The sequence below is a fragment of the Falco punctatus genome, assembly GCF_963210335.1.
Source record: "Falco punctatus genome assembly, chromosome: 3".
Lineage (NCBI taxonomy): Eukaryota > Metazoa > Chordata > Aves > Falconiformes > Falconidae > Falco > Falco punctatus.
In genome coordinates this window covers 103,677,453-103,701,233 of record NC_137582.1, presented here as the reverse complement: position 1 = coordinate 103,701,233, position 23,781 = coordinate 103,677,453, and the positions used below count along the sequence as shown (strand labels likewise).

General features: G+C 41.4%; 1 protein-coding gene across 1 annotated transcript in view; it reads right to left on the bottom strand.

Moving 5' to 3' along the window:
* Positions 1 to 23,781, bottom strand: part of SLC9A3 (solute carrier family 9 member A3) — a 101,143-nt gene that overhangs the window by 48,583 nt on the left and 28,779 nt on the right. Inside the window, exon 6 of the mRNA XM_080380639.1 lies at positions 1,010 to 23,503. Within this exon, the coding sequence (XP_080236765.1) occupies positions 1,010 to 1,205 (196 nt within the window). The 5' untranslated portion in view covers positions 1,206 to 23,503. The remainder of the gene's footprint in view (positions 1 to 1,009; positions 23,504 to 23,781) is intronic.

Genomic DNA, 23,781 nt, shown 5'->3' with positions numbered 1-23,781 from the left:
ACTGTGTTTACCTTCTGTGCTAGACAGAGCATACCCAAGTATACCTTTTTACATCTTCCATTCTCTGTGATATGCAAAATCCATGGAATCTGATTCCAGTACCCCAAATTAGTATTAACAGTGCAAGTACAGAAAAGTATCAGTAGGATTTTCATCTGATCATGCCTTCTGAGTTTAGGCAGATTTTAGAGATTATATTTATTGAAAACTGACAATGACATTTTCAATGTTAGCCGAACTGGAGGTCTGGGTCTTGCTCCAAAGACAAAAAGGACTGAAAATAATAGTATCGAGCAGAAAAAATACATTCCAATCAACCAGCGACTCTTCTAGTTCAGCAGTGTTACTGAGGTAAGATTGTTTTTGGAAAAAGTCACAAAGCTCAGAACACAAGAGCTGGAGCATTTATATAAACTCATCTAAAATGCACTGAAGTGCACCTTGCTTTTCACTGATGCCCATTTCTTGGGGAAAATTCTGTATGCTCTGAAGCTTGTATTTTTTCAGCTGCATCAGATGGTCTGATAACGTATGACCCTTTTCTACGAACCATGCTCTTCCACTAATTCAGCAACGTACTGCAAAGCAGAGAATGCCAAGTTCAAATGTAGAGTTTACAGTGCTTCTTTTTGATCGAGCCAATTAACACAGCTAACCATCGCAGGCAGGCTAACAGCGCATCGTAACCTGGAACAGGCATTGTGTAAGCAATAAGGCCCAATTTCTGTTTCACTTCTGCCAAGACTTTTCCCGGGAACAGCAGCGAAAGGTTCCAAGGAATCGCAAGGGGCCCCCCAGGCGCACGGCACGGCCGCCGCAGCCCCAGGCGCGGGAGGGGGCTGGGGGCCAGGGCCCCCGCCGCCTGGCACCTGGTCGGGCGGTGCCGCGGGATCGGAACCGAGCACAATACAGCGCACTTAAACTTTCTTCATTGACTGCTAGGTGGGAGAAGGGGAAGAGCGGAGGAAAAAAAGAGAGGACACGCATCAACACGTAGCTCCGGACTCACCGATTTTGGCCAAGCTGGCCACAAGTATCCAGAGCGTAATGATGTAAGGGTCCTTGACGTGATCCCATTTGAACGAGACGATGGCAAAGCTCTGAGGCTGGCTGCTATTTATAGGGCTGCCCGAGCTCCTCTGCCCCAGCGCCGCTGGGAGAGCCGCTAGCCCCAGGAGGAGCCCCACTACAGACACCTGCCTCATCGCCGAGCCACGCTGCGAAACCCCGCGTCCCCTTCCCGCAGAAATCCCGCCTCTGCGGAGGTCCGGAGCGGCGAGCTCCCGGTCACCCCGCAGCCCGGCGGCCGGGGGGCGCGGGCAGCGGCGCGTCCAGTCGGCGGTGGCCCTGCCCCGCCACCGCGGGCTCTGCACCGGCAGGTGGGGGCCACTCTGCGCGGAGCGTCCGGGGGGACAAGGGCTCTGCGCATCGGCGGGCGCGTCGAGCCGGGGTCCCGCTGCCTGCCCGCACCTGCCTTTATCGGGCCGCTGGGGAACGGCCGGGGGCGGGGCTTCCCTGCGCTCCCGCCGCGCGCGGGCGGCGGTGCCCGACGGGGCGCGGCGGGGAGCTCCGCGCCGCTAAGGGGGCGGTGGTGGCGGCAGGCTGCACCCCCGGCCCGGCTCCAGCCACGCCGCGGGGGACGAGGAGGGGCCCCGAGCCGGGCGTACTACAGAGCCGCCAGCCGCCGCTCGGGGCCGGGGCTAGCCCCCCTGTCTCGCCGACGCTGCCCGCCGGCTGACCCGGGCAGCGCACTCCTGTCTCCTTTCGGCTGTCCAGCGCGCCGGGACCTAGCTGGCCCAAAGCGCAGCAGCTCCCTCAAAACAGCTTTTTCTTTCGTCCAGCAGAGAGCACCTTTCCCCACTGCGCTCGGGAAAGTGACACAGGCAGGCAAGGTTTGGCTTTCCTTTTAGATTTGCTTGCAACTGTCTGTTAAGGTGTTTATGTTAAATGCAACCAGGTGGCGGTTTTCCTCTTCTTTTTTTATGGCTGCAACGTGGAACCGTCTAAAGGGTTTCCGCTTTCCCCCTGAAGCCGTCTTTCTTGCTGATAACATCTGCCCGCTATCCCGGCCGGCCCCTGCCGGGGTGCTGTGGCCAGGTGGACCCGCCACCACCGTAACCCTGCGGCAAACCCGCAGCAAAGCCGTGCGTCCCCAGCAGAGCGGAGCGCACCCCCCGCACGCCGTAGCAGCAGCCCCTGCCCCGGTGCGTGCTGCGGAGCCATCCCGCTGCTCACACTGGTCCGCTGCTTCTCTGATTTTTCTCTTGAAAAATACCACCTTTATACTTTACTTACGTGACGGTTTTATCAACTTTTTTTTTAGTTTGGTGGTGGATGTTGGGTTTGTTGGGGTTTTTTTGGGTGGGTGGGCTTTGGTTTGGGTTTGGTTTTTTGTGGTGTTCTTTAGTCCTATAAATGGTTCTGGCTAAGGCGAGAGTAACGTTTTTGTGCACTGCGATTGTAAGAGACAACTACAGCGGGAAGCAAGTAGTTGCTGAGCCCTGTAGGTAGCAGTAGTTCTAGCTGTTACTTGCTGATACTAGAACAATGAACTTCAGTAGAGACAAGCTGTCAGCACTGTTTTCATTATCACAACTTATTCCAAGTACCATCACATCACAATTAAACATTGCAGCTGCAGTTGATAAAAGGGCACCACGCCTGCCAGTGTCCCGTCTTATTTATGTGATTCTTCCCAAATCTAGTTCCATAAAACGATAACTGGGTTAGAAACAAACCTCGCTACTTGAAGTGCTGAAGCTAACCGTGTTGTTGGGACAAATGGGTCATAGATCACGAATACCTGCAGCTGTGCTAGAAAGACGATAATGCCTGCTCCAGTGGATTGTTTCTGGAGATAAGAGAGGCTCACGCTTCACTTGGAGGAGCTGCAGCCAAGATCACTCCTCTGATTGCCCTTAGGTAATGTTCTACTCGGGACAACAGTGGCAACGGCAACCAAGTTACATGACAATTCCGAGTCTGTTGGTGGAGATAAACCATCATTAGCAAACAAAAAATGTTGGAAGCACCACCTCAGCACGGATAAGCTAATGTTAATACCTCCTCAGCTGAAAGTATAACGCCCAGAGAGCTACCTTAAAGGGGTGGTGTGAGAATTTTAGGATTTGTAAAGATTTTTTTAAGGCCTTGGTCTAAACTGCTAGAAAAGTGCATAATTTTGTTTGTCACAAAAACCTTCTCAAAACGAGGTTTACAACACTGTTAAAATGCCAACAAACTCTTTTCGTTTAACAATAACAAATCAATGGTTCAAGGAGCATCTGTGACATTTGAACTGTCATCCAACTGCTTATTGATTTTTTTTTAAGTAGGGTGCATATCAAATGACTGTACATATCAGGGAATTCTTGTGCAATTCATTAGTACGTGAGTATGACACAGGACAGAGGAATGACCTGACAATCATGAATCTCCTGTATGCACCTGAATGCATGCTAAACCAACAGTCCACTGAATACACATGAAATGAGGTACAGAATATATTGTTGTACAAGAATACTTTGCATTTATGTATTTATTAATAGATTCCATTTTATTGAAAGTTCTTGATGGAAGCCCTTACGTAGTTTCCTATGACCTCATTCTGTATCAGTAACAAAAAACATTAGCTGGAGTACTATGTTTGTAATAAAGATACCATATCGCACAGCAGCTGATATTTCCTGACTCTCCAAAAAGATCCTACAAAGAAGATTTCTACTTACTGTAAAAGAATGGCTTTGTGCCCTGTGTGATTTATTTATTTGTTTGTTTGTTTGTTTATTTTCAACTGAAAGACCTCCAATATTGTTGTTTCTGGCAATGTTGTGTAAATAATTGCTTAGAGAAAAGAATTAGTACTATCTTATACACCTTTGCATGATCGGTGTCCTGTAAAGATTACTTCTTGGGGATTTTTTTAAAAACTGTGGTGAAAAGTAAAATACAATTTCAGTCAAAAAAAACCCCAACGAATAAACTGAAATCTTTAAAAGTCTATTGGTTTTCTCTAGAAAACACACACAGTATTTCAGTTGTCCTGACTCTGAGGTGAAGTTACCATTAAACTTTCAATATTAACATTTACAATAAATGTGTTTAAGCTGAGGTGAAATTAAGAAACACATTCCTGTGGAACCCAGAACTTTAATAAAGGAAAATAAATAAATCTAAGTAGTGACGATCTGGCAAATGAACTGTGAAAAATCTCCTCAGGCAACATAAACCATCATAAATCACTTATTATCATTCCTGTCTTTCCTCGGGGAAATGCACTCTTTTTATATTATTGTCTATTAAATGCATAAGCAGGTTAAGGTTAAGATTTTGAAAGGAACAGAGTTCCAGCATATATTTTTATGCCATAATTCCAACTATATACATAGTTAAACAGAACAGTAATTCTTGTGGCTGGCATTGTACCAATGTAACTGTATGATGTGGTGAAAATTAATGTGGTTTATATGCAGATGAATGTAGAACTATGCAAATTTGTAGTGAATTTACTTGATTCAGCAGCTGATATTTTGCCAGCTTCTCTCCAAGTGACATGAGTGCAGCTGAGCAAGTTTACTCTGCATGAAGCTGGACAAATATTGCTGGACTGAGTAATATTGCAGAGCATTATGTTACAGCATGATGAATATGAACCTCTGAAATCACTTTGAGAAGCAATGCATTAATTCAGCCTGCACACGTTACCATCAGTTTGAATGAACAAAATGAAGACCAGGGTGAGCATGAATGAATCAGAGGCAGATGGAAATGGTCTTGACTGGGAGGTAGGACGGTAGAGGAAATTAGCTGGATTTTTCATGAACCAATTCAAGACACAACTGAATTTAAGGCAGTAAGTGGAGGGAAATTTTACCAGATCCCTCATTTTTAGCCTCACGGCAGATCTTCCAAGCAGATTGTGAGGCTTTTCTGTTCTGTTGTTGCTATTGTTGTTTTCACATGTTGTTTTCACATTTATATTAGATTAGCAGCTAATCTAGTAGGACTGGGAGGGTGCAAGTGGCAAACATTAACCACCACACCTATTACCTCTGGTAAAGGCAGCCCCCTCCCTAAGGGATTGTATTTGTGGGAGCTTTCAGTGTAATGGGTAGTGAAAAGGGAATGGGACGAAGAAAGAAGTTGTTACATAGTACCAGATACCTAATACATTTTATCAGACTATGTTCAGGGGGGAAAAAAGTATTTTTATGAGATGCCATGTATATTAGAAGTCCTTCTTTAAGTTCCAATTTCAATGAAAATTCTTCTGTTGTGTATTGTGACTCTTCAGGGCTTGCTACTAGTCAAAGATGGCTGCACAGATTTTCACCTGTGACAGACTATGTCTTCCACACGTTCCCTCTTCTATCGTTTGCATTCCCATGATTTTGGCATCTCACTCCTACTTCCCCATTCTCCTGGTCTCTGCCCTCCTTCCTTTTCATGCATGTCTCCTGTCAATACTCACCAAAACTCCCAAATACTGAGACCTGAGGGACACTCAAAACACTGTGTATGTTTCATCCTAGTATTTCAGCTCCCGCATGACATTCTCTCTATCCCTTCAAATTCAGCTGTGTCATTTTTCACCACATACCCTTCCTCCAGGTACTCACACCAGCCAGACACAAATGCAAATACTACATTCAAGACACAAATCACTACTAGTTTTCCTAGGCATAAAGGAGATTGTATATGCTGATCTTTAAAACTCCGTTGCCATGTTGCTCTTTGTTAAAAAGGCTGGGGGAAGACTGTGTCAGAAACCATAACTACAGATTTCAGAGATCAAGTGTGTAAAAAAAAAAAAAAAGGAAATAAAAGTGCGTGCCTTCTGTGTATGGGTATTCAGCTTTCTGTAATTTAACCTGTGAGGGAAAGCAAAACAAACAGCAAATTAGGGGAAAAGCAAATTACCCTTCAATAACAAAGGCAGCGAAATAGAACAGTTTCAATTTCTAGCATGATTTTACATTTATTTCTTGGGTTTGCATCTAGGCTTAGATGCTTCCTGATCTTAAGTTTTGGCTGACCTGTGGAGAGGGAATCTCCTGATTCTCCGTGTGCCATGCCTCTGAAATGCACGGTGCATGCCTGCCTTATCTAGCGCAATGTGTGCGCGTTCACATCGGCAGGTCCGGTGGGCCTCACCTACAGCAGCGACAGAATTCCCGATGCCCCCCCAGCTCCCCTTTCAGCAGGCACCCAGGACTTGCTCGGAAGCGCCCGTGATCCCGGCAGGTGGGGAGCCCCCCAGCCCGCGCACGGGTGCAGCCTGTCCCCCGCCCCGCCGCGCGCGGGCTGTGGGGCGGGGACCCCCGCCCGAGGGGCGCGGCCGGTCCCACCGCGGCGCGGGGCCGCGGCAAGGCCAGTCCCTGCGCGCACCCGCCGCGGCCCGGGGCCGCTCCAGCTCTGGGGGCGACACCGCCCCACCGCGGGACGGGCCCCGGCTCCCGGGGCCTGGCGCCTGCCTTCAGGATGCCGCCCCGCGGCAGCACGGCCGGACCGAGAGCCGCCACTGCCGTCGGGCGGGCCGCAGCCCTCCGGGGGAAGAGCTGTGGAGGGCAGCTGAGATTCTCCGGCGGCAAAATTTTTCTTTCCTTTTTTTTTTTTTTCTTTTTCTCCCCCTTCATCTAAATTATGGTAAAGAAAACAGTGAACCTTGGCTGACGTGCAACGATAATCGTGTAATAATTAGCAGTTACTTTGAACTTAAATCAGGTAAACCAGAGTCCAATAATTTAATTAATTATGATAGAAACAAAAGCTGCCAACACAAGTTATGGCTTAAGGTACTGATTATGGCCATTTGATCAACAACAACAAAAAAGAGGTAACAGTCAGTACTGTGTCGTTGTTGATGCATAGTTTAAATCCTGCAGATACTTAAGAATGTTGCACTAGAGGTGGTGGAGGGTTTTGTTGGATAATTACAATTGATTGAAATCAACACATTTAACTAGAACACTCATATTTTTATGAATCATGGTTTAGGAAATCATCACATGATCAGAACAGTATTCCTGCTCAAAGCCACAAAGGAAGGGAAAACTTCAGAGCTGGTGATAATACCAATAATCTGCCTAATTTGTTGCAAAGGCAAGATCTTGAATCCCATATTTCAGGTGAATGCTCTGATGTTGACCCTGACTTAGAAGAAATTACGACGGTCCCAATTTAATTTTGTTTTGTGCCGAAGCAAAAACAATTGTTGAAACTTCATTTTTGGGGAAAATTTTTTTGAAAACTGGTTTTCAGCCAGTTTGGGCTTTTAAAAACATGTATTACATTAGTACTGAAACGTTTGCACTAAGTGTGCTAGAAGTTATGATCAATTCGAAGATGTTTGCATGCAGTATTCAAATGTCAATTTAAAAGGCAGGCAGTACATGTTTTGCAGTCAATTGAACAGTAGTGGAGTGGAATGGGAAGAGGTGGTCCTTTGCTGCAGGTGTAAAAAGTAACAGAGATTCTTTGAAGTAGAAAGGATTTACTTTGATTCAAGGAAATTCTACTTTGAATTGAGGGAATCTGAACTGGATTCCTGCTTATCTTACTGAAGTTCCAAAGGCCACAAGGTGCAGCATATACATGGCATGCACTTCCACAGTGCCAAAATAGCAGCTGTAAACTAAGATCGGTAAATGAATGTGTAAACAGGAAGAGTGATATTTCCCAGACATGCAAAATAATTTGACACTATCATATTTAATAATTAACTACATCAAACTGCTTTGGCAAATTTCTGGCATCTGGAAGCCTCAACCAGAGTTACTATGACTGAATTTTCAAGAACTCTTTTTAAAATGAAATAATATACTGAAAAAAAGGTAACTTTATCATGATAACTTTAAAGTGAAACAAGAAAGGAACTGATTAGAACATTACTCTCATGAATAAAGCTGTACAAATAAAATTATGCAGTGGACCCAGATTTTGTCAGACTAATGTATTTAAAACTGCCGTTTCCTCCAAAGTCACGCTTTTGGAAATACAGAAAAATAAGGTGCACAGTTGCAGAGAAGAGTTATTAATTTCATCTGCTACATGAAAATAAGAATCCACACAGTAAACAAGTCATTTGGAAAAGCTTTCTGAATTTCAACTGCTGTAGTCACCTCAGAGGCACGGTTCAACACGGTGACATAGCAATGCACCTCGGCTGCACATTGCTACTCTTTTCCTTGTTTCCTTGCTGGAGATTTTGACAGACCATTTCTGCTTTCAGTCTGCTGCAGTCCTGAAGCAGAGGTGATACGAAAATCAGAGGTACTCGTTCTGAACTTGTTCTGGTACTTGTTCACCAGACAAATCTCAGTTTAGGACACCATCAAGTTTAACATACTGTACCCCAGTCTTACAAAGTGAAGAAAAATGCACAGAAATGCAGATAATACTGAAAAGAGGTACAGGAAGGTAAGACCTTGAGGGCTGCCCTGGTCACCAAACACAGTCTCCTGGGACAATGGACTTCCACACACGTTTTGTGCTGCCTGGACAGATTTACCACCCGCTGTCTTGAAAACTTTATGTCAAATACTTTCTGCTCATTAGGGATATTCATATAATTTCTAGCCTAAATTTCATCAGAAAGTTCACAACCTATTTATTGCTGTGTGAGCATTGCCCTTTACTGTTGTTTGTGCTGATGTTTTTTACCCTGTAAAAGCTGTCATACTCTCTTTCAGCATTCTTTTAACCCAAACTGGGTTAACCTGAACTTTATTTATATGACATATATCTGCATTTATATGACAGGCTGTCCCAAATGGCCTGAGCAGTCCTTCTCTGGAAAGAAGCTTGAATTAATCTTTCTTAAGAGAGCTCAGCAGCGCACACACACAGGTGAGGTTTTACTAAGCCTTGCGGGCTGGCCACAGTACCTCCTCATCTCTGAAACGTACAGCCCAAGACACTCCAGAATGGCATTTGTTTTTATGGCTGCATCTCAGAACCCATTGCAATACTCATCCTGTAATCAAGTAACGTAGCCAAATCCTACCCTTTTCCACTGGTTTTCAGTGAATGAGCTTGTAGCTCACAGGTAATTGTTTTGCTGCTATTGCATGGTCTTTCACTTCACAGCTTGGAATTTCGCTATGCTAATGTTACACAAGTCCTCAGTGTCAGCAAGTCCTTCCGATGCAATCTTCCTTTCTATGGATGGTGACTCCAAACTCCGCATCATCAGCAATCAGTTGTGGATGCCAAAAGCATTAATGAAAATATTAAACAAGATGGATCCTGAAGTGTACCCTTGAGGTATTTCTCTTTTGACCTCCTTCCAGCCTGATTGTCTCCCCCCTTTTTCAGTAGCAGTTTTCTCCACAGATCACTGCAGTCTACAAACAATAGCTTAACACCTTGACAAACAGAACACTGAGAATGTGGTATTCCTGCATGAAATTGTGGTAAATATTTGTGTGTCCTAAAATACGTACATCATCTCTGTACCTCTAACTCTGCTGCTTATACATGACAAAATTCCAGGTATATAGGCTATTGCAGCATGGCATGCACTAACAAATGAGGCAAGATTTCCCCCATGATTATTAGCTTAAAAAAATTAAAATATTTATGCTGAGTGAAAACAAAATTAGTTTTCATTAGGTTCACATTTTTTGAAAATTGACAGCTCAATAGATTTAGCTATTTGAATTTTTAACATATTTAGTTGTCCACACATAGAGCCAACCATTCTATTTAAAAAGAAGTCTTCATAAAAATGGACATTTTAAACCAAACCAGAGTTTATGACCGTTTGGGAAAACCACACGGTCAGCAAACTTGCTATGATCAGGTTGGAGAACTGTGACCAGCCTGAAGAACTGTGATTTCCTGTATGATTTTCAGATACATGAGAAAGTGTGGAGTTGGATTTGAGAACAGGCATCAAGCTTTGTTAAGCTGCTTCAGTGAACTGAGCCCACGGTTTCAAATGATGTGGTGAGCTTACCTATCATCTTATTATTGAGAAGCAGAAATGTTGAGAACTCAACTAATATTAAGGGACTGGCGCCTCTCTCCATGAGGAGAGGCTGGGACTGTTCAGCCTGGAGAAGAGAAGGCTCAGGGGAATCTCATCCGTGTGGGAGGGTACAAAGGGGGCAGAGCCAGGCTCTTCTCAGGGGTGCCCGGTGACAGGACCAGCGGCAGTGGGCACAAACACGGGAGGGTCCCTCTGAGAGTCAGGAAACACTTTTTCATGGTGAGGGTGGCCGAGCACTGGCACAGGCTGCCCAGGGAGGTTGTGGAGTCTGAGTCTTCACCCCTGGAGATGTCCAAAAGCTGCCTGGACACGGTCCTGGGTGACCAGCAGTAGGTGGCCCTGGCTGAGCAGGGAAGCTGGATCAGATGATCTCCAGAGGTCCCTTCCAACCTCAACCATTCAGTACGTCAGTGATCTCATCATTAGAATGAGAGGCTGGTATTCATTTCTGCTTCCCCATTGCCGCAGCTTGCCACTTGCTTTGTGCTGTCTTTAACAGTCAACAGAACTGTCCCTGACATCATTCTCATAGCCCAGCAAAAAATACCAGAATAGATTTCTACTGAGTTACTAAGCTGAACAGGTCCACTGAAGGTCCAATAAGCTCCACAGCTTGGGCAAGGGAAGAAATAGGCACCATCTGTCCCAGAGCAGGGAAATGAGGAAGAAGTAGACACAAGCCAAAGCACAAAAATCTTTCCCTTTTGGCAATGGTGAGCAGTTTAACTGAAATTAAATATAAGCAAATAACCTGGGATGCTTTTACTCAGTGTTCCCAAATATTCCATCTTTTCTATCATCTTCTGCAAAAGAAAAATTATTTTTTAAATACTTTAAAAAATCCTTTATTAAAAAAATACAGGGCTGTTATTTAATTAACTGAAAGCCCAATTTTCTTGAAATGGAGAAATCTACTACTGATTTTTTTTTGCCAAAAAGTTTTCCTCTCAGGACTGTATTTGATAATGATTCATAAACAGTAGGCCTACTATAAATTCAGAAAAAGTGAAATAAAGCACCAAGATTTTGTTAAGATAGCTCACAAATTACAAACATATTCCACAAAGTTTTCCCTGAAAGAGTAGGGGTTTTTTCATGCCACACTTGGGAAGTCAACATCACACATGGGCATCAACAAAATCCAACTTTTCCCTGTGTCCCTTACCTCATAAATGTCCTGCTTCACCTTTTCCTTCTGTGACCTCCAGAGTTATTAGGTGTTTATCAAAGCAAGCATTATTATTGTAGGTATCCAGAGAAATTTTCAGACTTATTGATCTAGACATTAATATTAATGCAGGTAGGAAGCAGTGCGTATTTGTTTTAATTTTTACTTCTGCTTATTAATTATCCTTCATCTAAATTTCACTATGAAAAGAGGAATCACTGAGCAGTACATTAATACTTCCCTTATTGAGGTTCAGTAAAATAATTTTTACTGCCCTTTCTGAAAATTTTTAAATTATGATCTCAACATTCCACATGCTTTACTTTTTTCCCTCTTAAACAAATAGAAAATGTCCTTGATCTACTTCCACATGACCAGTTTTATTTTCATTTTAACTAAGTGTCAGCTATATTCTGTGAAAGAGAGAGACAGAGAGAATGCTTCTTCAACAGTGCAGCGTTCTGTATCTGAAAGAAACCACACAAACTACAATTTATTACTTCTCTGTTTCCTTCTACACCAACTGAGTCTGGGTTCCTCCTAACTCGGTTTGCATCACTTTGCATCATGTGTTTGTGCTAGTGACCTTGCACCAACTACCTTCGTCCTGCTCCCCCACCAGGCAGGGCTGAAGCAACAAGCACCTTCGCAACCAAGCCAGACACAGGCTACGTAACCCGTTACAGACTGGCGTCCAGTACAGATTTCAATACAAGCTACATATTACAATTCCAATTCTTCAGTTAAACCAGAGATCTTTTTAAACCTCAGGGATGATGTATTTATGATTCAAAGGAAAGAATTTGGCTTTCTGGCCCTACTTGCACGGAGCTCTCAAATCACTAAGAGAAAAGGTAATGTCACAACATGTATGTTGTGTCACTTTGAGAATCATATATAACCTTTCGGCATTAAAAAGCAGCCATCAAAATGTAAACACTGCGAGATAAAAATGTAACTGTGTTGTGTATCTAATGATCTGTGTTAGCGAATTCGGATCTACATACTGCATTAGGGTACTGCAGTCTTGGATACTATATGCTGATCACTAGATTTAAGGATGACTCAAATTGCTTGTCATATCATCTCCTTATTTATACTGGTATTTTTTAATCTTGAGATAAGATTGAATACTGTTGATTAACAGTGGTGATAGATCTCCATAGTAAACATCTATTTCTCATTTTTCTCTTGAGCAAATGCCCTTTCTTTCTCTCCCATAATAAATTATGGCAGATTAAATTTTGCTTTCTTTATGTGTAAAGGTGTATCATAATTCAGCTGATGATATTACTATAAGAAAATCTTCATAAAATCATACTCACTTTTCAGTTGTATCAGTGGGAGCATGTTTATAATGGTTTGCAGGCAGTGGGAGAGAGGAAAGAGGAAGAGGCCCAGAAGTATCTCAGTGGAAGTCAGTCACTGAAATTCTTTTGATATTCTCTAGACTACACGATCTATAGAGAAAGAAGTCATCAATACCAGCTAGCTACTTCCAAGGCACCTTCAAAACCTGCAGGCTGCTCAAAATTGTCATAGGAATTGGAAACAAAAATCAAACAGAACTCCAGCAACAAATACACAGTTTCCTTCCAGGAAAAAACAGCAGATGCACACTTATCCTGTTCTCGAACTCCTTACGAGGCCACAGGTATCGGCCACCGTCAGAGAGCTAGGGGGCTGGCTGGAAGCAGGGTGACCTTTCCTTATTCTCATAATCACAGCACATTTAGCTCTAGCAGCAGTGCTCATGACTAACACTTCACGTGAAACTTTGTGACCTAGAAAATAATCTAACAAAGGAAAAGGAAGCTAAACAGTGTCAGTTTCTCATTATAGGGGAGGTTTCTGAAAGGTCAGAAAGTTTCTGAAATAGAACGCAGTAGTGTACGGACAACACAGTTAAAAAAAAAATCTAAAATCAGCAGCAGGGGTTGAGTTTATACAATATTTGTAATTATTAGGCTCTATATAAGCAAGAGACGTTCACAAAATAAATGTTTAAGCCTGGAGAGTTCTTAAAAGACAGGACTTAGATTTACAGAACACAGCATTTAGTGATTTTAGTATTTACTCCAAATACCGTGGCACCCACGAGCATTGACTAACCTCTTTTTTGTTCCCACCTCTAATTTCTAGGACTGTAATTATTGATTTGATTTCTTTTTCTGTGCATGACTTTTGAATTTATTATCCTGCAATTTCACAGAATGTTTCCTTGTTCCTGTTATGTGATAGGAAGAACAAAGGGTTCCAACTTACTTCCAGTGTTATTTTACAATGTACAATTACCATATACCCTCTTACTCACTGTCCTCTTAAACCATATCATTCTTTCTAGTTGTTCTTTAGATGCAGGATTTTTCCCCATGCTTCCCAGCTTCCATAGTGCTGCCTCATTCTGAGTTACCACTTCAGTATTTTGGATTTGGACAAAGGTTCATTGCACTTTACATTATGTACCTCACTGAAGTTAAGACCGTATTTACTTCAGTGTTCTGCATTCAGTGGAAAGACACAGGCTATCCATAGGGAAACTCCGGAAATTCCAAAACAAAAATTAATTACCTTCTGGAGGGTTAGGGGGGGGTCTACTTTAATAATTCAGCCATTTCAATGATACTCTTACAATTAAGTGAGAAGAACGTGAAGCTACAGATAGTGAACAAAATATTCTAAATAAGATTGTAATTTCAACTTATGTTATATTCTCATTCTTTTCTATTTTTTTTTAATTCTATATCCTTATTACTGCTACATGCTTGCCAGAGTTGTTTGGTTGGGTTTTTGTTGAGTTGACAAAATTATTTTTTATTTTTATAAATAAAAATAAAATCATATTTTTATTACATCTAACCTATCCTAAAGATGATAGGATTTACTTAGAATTTTATGAGTGTTTAGAATGAGTACTTAGAACTTCTATGAGTTCAGATCCCTGGCCTCCACAAACACTTTGCTTCAATCAACAGACTTTCATCATAAGCCAGTTCCTCTAAAGTTCCTCAGGTTTTTTCTTTCTCTGACTAGCTTCTGTAACATAATATCACTTGCATATTTTTAAATGTATTAAATTGGAAGCTATTACAACTTAAGTTTAAATACATTTGAAATTAAAGCATCTTTAACCAGGGAGTGGTATACACATTTGCTTTTCTTAAGGAGGGAGATAAAGCTTGATTTCTACCAATTCAAAAGTTTACAATCAATTGCTACCAAGAAAATGGTATCAGCTGAAAACTCGTTTTCAGAAGCACTGTTTGCAATCCCTTTGCAATTTCACAGTTATATAAAAATGACTCGTATTTTCTTTTGAACTGATGAGAGTATGATCTTATTTTAGATCAAATAAGGCATTGCTTTAGTTTGCAGACTGAACTGTAATCCTCAGTAAACTCTAATCTTGGCAACGTAACAAATGCAACAACAACAAAGCTGCTTCTACATGTTGTTCTTCCTTACAGCTATGAGTAACTTCCCATATATCAAACACAAAGCTTAATATAATCTCGGTCATTCTTTTCTCTCTTGGGGGTCTTTGTAAATTGTATTGCTTTAGGAAATCTAATACAGTGACCACTCCACCAAAGATATTACAGAGAAGTGAGGAATACACACTTAGCAAAAAGATCTGTTTAATTGTAGGAGTTTGGGTGGGGGTTTTTTTGCCCCCTTCATGTTATCATTTAGAAGTCATATTGTTATCTGGCATATTTGGCATGTTTTAGCAGAAACCACAAGATTCTATTCAAAAGAAAAAATACTACAGACCTTGACTTTACTGTTATGTCTTTTTCCCAGAAAATCTGCTTCATTGCACTTGATTTCATATTGAAAATACATGTACATTCCAACATGACCATTAAAATACTTTCTATCAAAAACATGTTTTTAACACAGATTGATAGCTCATGGCAGAAACGCAAATGGTTATGCACATGAGATTCTGGGAAGGCAGACAGCAGTATTTCTACTTGTGGAATTAGGTAACCTTTTGCCTGGGATCGTAGAGGTATCTAGAAATTAGGGCTATTTTTCTTTTTCTTTTTTTTTTTTAATTGGTATTGAAAACACTCGAGAGGGCTCTTCTGTGCTTCTATTTTTTTTAACATAGAGCATAGCTATACACAGGAAGATTCTGTAAGGGCTACAACACAAACAAAATATTGACATAACAAGAAATTGAAAACTGAAGGGAAAAAGAAGAGCTACCTTAATCCAGCTATTAGGAAATGCTTGCTTTTGCTTTCAGTTATTTAAATCCAATAGCTAAAGAAAACAAATTAAAAAAACCACATAACAGAACAAGGGAAAGACCCCACATTCTAAAATCATGTATGAAGGAATGGGTGTAAGTTATGGAAATTCTTTGCAATCACCACATGGGATATATGAAATCAATTTATTTAGCATAGTTAAGGAAATAACTTCAAAAGCTCAGCCAAAAATGAAGGTTTTTAAGGAAAGTACTTCATAAATATGACCTAGAGGTGCAGTAAAAACGTGATGATGTTTGGAGAAACAAAATAACATTGTTACCATAGGATACACATCATTGAGCAATATTTCACATTTGTTTATGTTTCTGCTCTTGGCACGTTCATGGCAAATAACTTGCATATAAGATCTTGAGTATAAGGAACAGACTTACTGGCTCATTTAGCTGAATCTGTCACAGACTTACTGGGAGTGATTAAAGACACTTTCTATGTTCTCTAATGCAGTACAGCATCACAACACCCAGCTACTGGCTTGGAAGTCTCCATCCTGTACTGCGTGGTCCTGGCTTTGGTAGCTGCAAAGCCCTGTTTGCAGTAGGCACATTACCCGTCTGATTATTTCATTAGCCACATTCTGTATTACTATCATTAGTATAATTTCAAACCCAGATCTTTATCATTCATAACAATTTTTTAACCCGCTCTGATCAGGATTTTCCTAAATTTGTAACAATTTAGTGACCATCCTAGCCCAAAACTCCTAAGTGTGGGGTTAGTTCAGAACTTTGATCTTGAGGTAGACAACCCCTTCTGGCCAGGCCCTCTGGTATCCATACTGATCTGTAAAACTATTTTCTCTCCCACTTAAGGGCTGCCATCACTGTAGAGAGGAGTGATGTCAAACTGCACCTTCATAACATTTATTATGTCCTCTGTTCAAACTCAAAAGTGCTGCATTTTTCCAGCCTGACTGCTATTTGTGGCCTGATAAAATCCAACTGCAGCAGCAAACATGCTTGTAGCTTTTCTACTGGTATCTAAAAGGATGCATTTAGAGCAATGCAAATATTTTCTTGTTTATTCAGTGGCTACATCACTAGAATAGAAGAAAAAAAGTATTGATTTGGGTGAAATCACAATTTTAAAAAAATTATACAAAATTTTTAAAAAGAAAACCACAGTAATTTCTGATAAACCTGAAATCTTTCACTCCAGAAAGAAAAATGGCCTTAAAAACTTATTTTCCAAGTTACTTAGCCTCAGGTTTTTGCATACGGTAAAACAAATGCAAAATGAAAATTACTGTTCAAAACAAATAATTTATTCTGAATCATTCAAGATCAGTAATTCAGAAATTTTAATATTTTCATCACTTACCAGATTTTTTCAAGTAAAACATTTTCTAGTAAGCAGTTTAGTCCTCTCGGAATTATGGTTATCATTGAGTTTGCTTTAAAAATAATTCAGGTTGTATATAACAAAGATGGAAATGGTCATCATATGCCAAGTAATCATTGTCTTTACTCTCTGAGTTGATTTATTATTATTAATGCTGAAATACTTTGCCTTAAAAAAGAATTTGAAAGCACAACTAATTGTTTTTCTTTCCCCCCCCTGCTGTGAGTGTTGCTTTTTCAGTACTGAGCTATTAATGAAGTAGATTCTGAAACAAAGTAATACCTGAGTGGGACCCAGGTTCCACTTCTCTTTTCATTAGCCTGTTTGAAAACACCAGGTGAGTAGGACAAATTGGTCTGATACCGATTGCTCTGCACTGAGTTAATTTTTGGCAGTCATAATTAATTAAGAATCAAAGTGCTCCAGCATCATTCCACGGGGTATAGTAGAAAACAATGATTTCCTATTAGTAATTGCAATACACAGGACAATAAATGAAATTACACTGATCAGTAGGAACAGAAATATCTGGAAAACAAACTTACATTATATTAATTCAAAATGTTAATCCCCTAGCATGCATCCCGCAATACCTCTAATTTACAACAGATCTCTATTCAAGTACAACTCGTTGTTCTGGTACAGTAACATATGAAGAAAGAAGTGAGCTAAAGTTTAGCATATCAGAGACTGAGTAAGTTTCAAAATGTTGGTGTCTAGACTATGTCTACTAAAACACAGTCTGTGCCGAAGGAGGTGTGAAGTGCAAGGAGTTGTTGAGTTCACTGAAAAGCAGGGTTTGCTTACTCTTGTTTACACTTGGTCTGAACAGGTCTGACATTTTAGTTAGTTTTATTTTCAGAACCTGAAATTCTAAGGAAAGTGCCCCAGGTACCCTGCAGCTGCTCAGGGAATTTAAAGTTCATGTAGCTATCAGTATTTTTCTAACAAATTATTAATCAGAATTGACAGGAATGACAGTTTTTCTGGGCAACTGCAGCAGCCTGCCCAGAACCTGCAGACCCACGAAGCCGATGCCAACACTTCAGCACCCCCAAAGTGTGTGTGGGGTCATCTTGCCAGGACTCTGAGAGGCCAAGAAACACAAAAGTGTTGGTGTTCTGGATCAATAAATTTTTTTCTTGTATTTTCTTTTCAGTATTTTCTGACAAATTTTTGTTTCAGGGAAAGGTTTGTTACTAACTGCAGCATGATGAGTATAGGCCAGGGAGTGAGAAATGTCCGTAATGTTTCCCTGAGGGACCCCAGGGACTGCACTGCACACACTGGCAGCACATTTCCCTGCCGTGATGGCTGCGAACCATCGTGCAGGTGTAGGCTTACTCTTCCTTTGCATCTCCCTGAACACTGAGCAACCACCGGGTATTGCCCATGACTGTCCCTCCGAGGCATGGATGCAGCAGTGGTCACAGTGCCGCTACTTAACAATGAAGTAACTACACAGTATGTACAGTAAAAGCTAGCCAGCCACCCTCAGGTCTTGCTGGCATTCCAGGTTCTGTCAGCCTGGATGTATATGACTAACGGAATATCATTATTCTTACTTTCTCACGTTTTAGGGAAAGTTCTTAGCGTGAATGGCCCCAGCTTTTGCTGCCAATGTATGACCACAGGACACTCATTTACTGAGCTGCTCATAATGAGAGAAGATATGAATGAGGGAAAATCAGAGACCCTGGTTTTTGGTATTGCAGGAAGCCGCAGTATAAGCGGTGTGAGTAGTGAAGAAACTTGGAAACACCCAGGGTGAAAAACAGGGAGATGGTGAGCACAGGGCAAAAGAAGAGCACAGCGAGACTCTGGATGAGTTATTTTTGTGTGAAATGGCAAGAAATGCCCTGAAATAGAGAAGCATGCAGTAAGCTGGGCCTAGAGCCATGGTTCTGGCACACACTTCATGATTTGATGCCCCTTCATAGCTCTATCTTACTGGGAACCAGTGCTCTTCTTTCTCAGATCTATACTGATTCTTACGTCTGGAGCACGTCTCCTGCCTCACAGTGGGTCTGTGATGGTGGGTCTGTAACGCTAGAGACCGAAGCCAAGAACAGAAGCGAGTGTGACATGAAGAAATCTTTTGCCATTCCCTCCCTTTCATCTTAAGATTTGTGATCTTGTTTTTCAGTTATTACAGCTGAAGGAGCATATAACACTATCAGACTTTGATGGGGGAGGGAAATAGTAAAAGTCCACGAAAAAAAAGTTTTTCTCCTGTGTGCAAAAGAGGAGGTGCGTGTCTTTGCAGATTTGGTGAGTCATGCCTCACAGCAAATTCTCTTGGGACCCAAGAAACCATACTTTCTTTTTAAGGTGAAGGCAAGATTCATAAAGATAAGAACAGTTTTCTACCAGTAGGAAAATTAGTATACTGCTACTAGTATTCTACTGCAAGGAAAGTCCACATAAATGCGATCAAATGTCAATGCATATAGCTTTGATGCTTTCTTATTTATTAACTTACTGTAACTCCATTAGTTTCAAGAAGGTGGATCTTCATACTGGTGTATGCTGTAGGAAAATGCCTTCTTACTGAATCTTCCAGTCCTTATTTCTTATCGGCTATTATACCATCCATTGCCATCCTGTCTTTCTCCTCTGCTTCATATCCTCTCACAGTTCTGGAGTGACTGCAGAACTTCTACTTCCCCCATGATAAATAACAGAAAGGAATTCCCATCCGTGTCAGAAGCTGGAACCGAATTGCTTTCGTTTGCATTAGGCAATTAGGCTCTGCTGACTACATCTCCTACAGCTGTGTTTCACCTGTAGGGTGCCTCAGGAGCCCATTAAGAGCAGCTATTAATAAAAGCAAGATAATTCAGCTGTCCCATTAGCACACGCTTCATTGAATTTTGTGAAGAGTTTACTTTTATTTTGGATTTCTCAGCTGGCTTAATCATAGCCATGAGGACTTGTCTTAAATAGACTTTGTTTTTCAAACTCCTTTTAGCTGCCACTCCCAGAATATTTCAGATTGCATACCTGAGTATCACAGCTGTCCAACAGTCTAATCTTGTCAGGTAAGTGTTTTTGAACAAAAGAAAATAACATCAGTAAAGCATTTCTAGACAAGAACATTGCTGGTTTTTTCTTGAACAACAGGAAAGCATCAGTAATAAAAGGATCAAAGCAACAAAAGGAAGATTTTATATGATCATTACAATTTTTAAAAATGAAAATTCCCATGAAAGTAATAACATTAGAAAATTAATATTATATTTCCTTCTATTTCTCATTGATCAAATAAAAACGGATCTGGTAGCATAAACAACGCTGAGTACAGATATGCTAGTCACCATTCACTTATTCATTTCAGTCTAGTGGCTTTTCATTCTACAGCTAGTTTAAATTTCCTGAGGCAAAGCCTGTTGTATGTTTTTGTTTTTCCAGAGGCAAATTTTGTTGCTCAATGAAACTCTGATGCTGTCCTACTCACCTGAGGGTATAGCCAAGTTGGAATTTTGAACCATAACAGTAGATAAAGAAATTACTGCCACTGAAAAAAAGGAGGGTGAATACATGGTCTACTACAACAGAAACTAAAGAGTACTAGGCACCACGCACTTAAACCCTTTGCAGTGGTAATGTTTCCCCTCTGTTGCTTTAACACAGTAAGAGCATAAATGGGCACAGCCTAAGCCAATTTTAGATAGATATTACAGAAATATTTTAACTGGACTGAGATTTTGACTGAAGTAAGTTCAGATGAAGTCATTTGGCTCCAATAAGGCTAGATGATTTAAAGTATACTGACCTCAGCATTTATGTACTCTCAAACCTTTACCTTAAAGTGTCTTGACATAAGTAGGTGTACGGGGGGAACCTACAGCTAGGACGAAGAAGCATTTTCTCAAACTGTAGAACAGATACACAGGAATGCCAGTGCGTGCTTTTTCTATATATTTGCAAAAAGAAAAAGTTACTGTCAGACAGACAAGACACACAGCTGCTTGTTTTGGAACACCATGTAATGGTCAGCTCCGTTTCAGGCTGCAGTTTCTGAGTCTGCTTGTGTCACGTGGAAGAATCTGCCGGTGACCGGCATCTCACTGGGATCCATTTCCTTCCCTGAGCTTTCACCTTGCACTGCTCCAGGGCGGCCGCCACCACTTTCTGGCTTCCAAAGCCACACAAACAAGATCAGCTAATGCCATTTGGGATTCATACTGTGTCCCTGCACTCTGCTCCTCAGCACATCTGCTTCCAGTAATGTTTGGTGCAGACAGCAGAACTGCACTCTGTGGTACAAGCAGAGAATCTATTTATTCGAGCCCTGTGCTGTATTTCACCTCCAGTGCCCATGTCTCTTACTCCTGTGAACAACTCGTCAACAAGCAAGTGGGAATCACTTGTAGGGAACACAGATGGTTATCTTTATACAATGCCCAGGAGGAAAAATACTTCAGTGCAGCATTATTTCTACAGGAACAAAAATACACAGAAACCAGAGAAAACGCAAAACTGCATTATTTAAGTTAGCACCCGGACCCCTGAATAAAGATTGGCAGATGCAATGTGTTCTTTCAGTGCATGTTAGTAACTGGTCAGTAATTTACCAAAGGATGACATTAAACTGATGTCTTTGTTGTTAAACCACATCTAACTGTTGTGAAGGCTCTTGTGGAGTGGGTCACTTAAAAAATCAGTCACACTTTGTAGACAGATACATACTTCTCCTCGTGACAGGATTAACAGACAATTAACAGTTCCTTTTCTGGGGGGCTTCTGCTGGCATTGTAGCAAATCTGCACAAACTGGTACAAGGCATACTTATTGTCATTGACTCTCACCCTTTTAGATTTGTTGAGACTTCCTATAAAGAGCATTTGCCAAATGGGGGTACTTAGATTTTAATAATTATTTTGACATTAAAGTGAGACAGACCGGAAAAAAAGGGGATATTAGTAACCATAGCCAAGACAAAAGAATAGGAAATTACCCTCCAGCTCCTGTAATAACTAGTGCATGGATATTAACCGATTAGGAACACATCTCTCTTCTTGCATTACCACCTACTGCTGTGCAGAACTGTTTACCATTTCATTACCTTCTGTATTTCAGGACACGGTAATACTGATATTTCTGATGAAGCAGGGAGTTCTATTTGCCATAGCCTATCATTAACCAGGGAGATCAAAGGGCCATTTCATGACCGTTGGCTCTTACCTGGGAATCTCTGTGTATAAACTGATGAAAGTAATATGCATGTGTGGAGGCTTAATAGCCACTTTCAGGAAGCTCTGGGCTGCTCATTTCAGTATTAATCATATATATTTGTATCCTGCAAGTTCCTTAATTGTTAATGCAAGAAGATATGAGGTTATCTGAACTCCTCTCCACCCTACTTCCTCAAGAAAAAGACTTACAATACATCCCAGATTTTAACAACTTAGCCTGGTGGAGATAGGTAAACTGAAAAATATAGGTTATTCCATTAGGTGTTGGCCTTCACACTACTGCCTCCAGTGACCATCAACTCCAGATGTCCAGCAAATTGCTAGTGATAATGCAGATAATAAGATGCAGGACTTCCTAATGAATGCCCCAAGCCATCCAGTAGCCTTGAAATACAGAATTAGCAGGACAAAATGAGTGCTGAAGCAAGCATAAAGCCTATACGTGCTTCCTAGTTTACGACAGAAATATTTTGTGCTGTAACATTCATTTAATGTAGAAATACACCACAGAAGCCTTGTAGAAAACCATGGCAAACAAGTAATATTTACTGAATACCCTAAGTGACAAACAGTACTGGTAGAATGTATAGTCACATTATTTTAGAGCTTTATTTGGCCACATATAGAGTCAAACAAATGCTCCTAGAAGCATTTCCCACATATGTGATGTAGTAAGTAACAGCACTGTATAATGGCCTTGAGGTATACCACTACACACGTATTAGCAGCCAGGTTCAAATCTGAGAGAACACTGGAAACGTCTAGAACAAAAATACCTTTAGCCTCCACAGCCACACACACAGAGGAAGCAGACCAGGGTCGAAAGACCATTGACTAGGTCATGAATGCTTTAATGAATGTACAATCCCTTAACAAGTAAGTCTTATAAACAGAAGGCTTTCCGCAGCTCATTTCACTCGCTGTTATGCACTGGTTATCTGCCCTTTCGAGATTCAAAGATCAGCCTGCCCCTGGGAAAGCAACATCAGCAACAAAAATACACAGTGAAAATGAATGTCTGCATCTTTACAAAACTAGAGCCCCAGAAGACTCAGTGTTTCACCCACAACCAAGTACAATGCTGCAAAACTGATTCAGGACTGTCTGCACACTGGCCAGCCCTTGCCTAGCACCACAACAGCTGAGGACAGAGTCCCCGTGACACGCTCTCCTGCACGCAGTGTCTTGGCTGGTGGCATACAGTTAAGGCCAGAAATAGAAGCCTGAATCTGCTTCCAAAAGGTAGACTGTGCCTTAGGGCACAGCCCTAAGCAAAGGTTGGTGTTTAATGTCCATTGTGGGAGTGGGAGACAGAGGAGGCACTATGTCCCAGAGACACACCTCGGGGCCAAAACATACCCGTTGTTTCCTCATTGCTTCAAGGCGATAATAATTTACTGCTCAATTGGCATCATTGGCCATCATCTGGGGCATGTCTGATGTAAGGCTTAGACTGGTTCTCCTCCACGTTTTCTGCCTGCCTTCATGCTCTGAGATGGTTGTGGATGTTGATGAGGTAGGTAGCCTGCACAGAGAAAGGAAAGCAAGTGTGTATGAGAGGGTCTTTCTTCCTCAGCCCCTTCTGTAAGTGCATCATTCAGATCCGTCACTGGAGAACTGAATCTCCAATTCACAATTCAAAACTGAATTTATGTAGAAATTCTTGCCTCCACGAGACCTAGAACTTTCCTTTTGGTGCTTAGTTCATCTTTTATATGTGAATTAGATTTACTGCTTCTTTCTAATTAATTTTTTACCTGATAGTAGGCAAAGGAATGGAAGGCAGTATTTAGTGATTGGAAA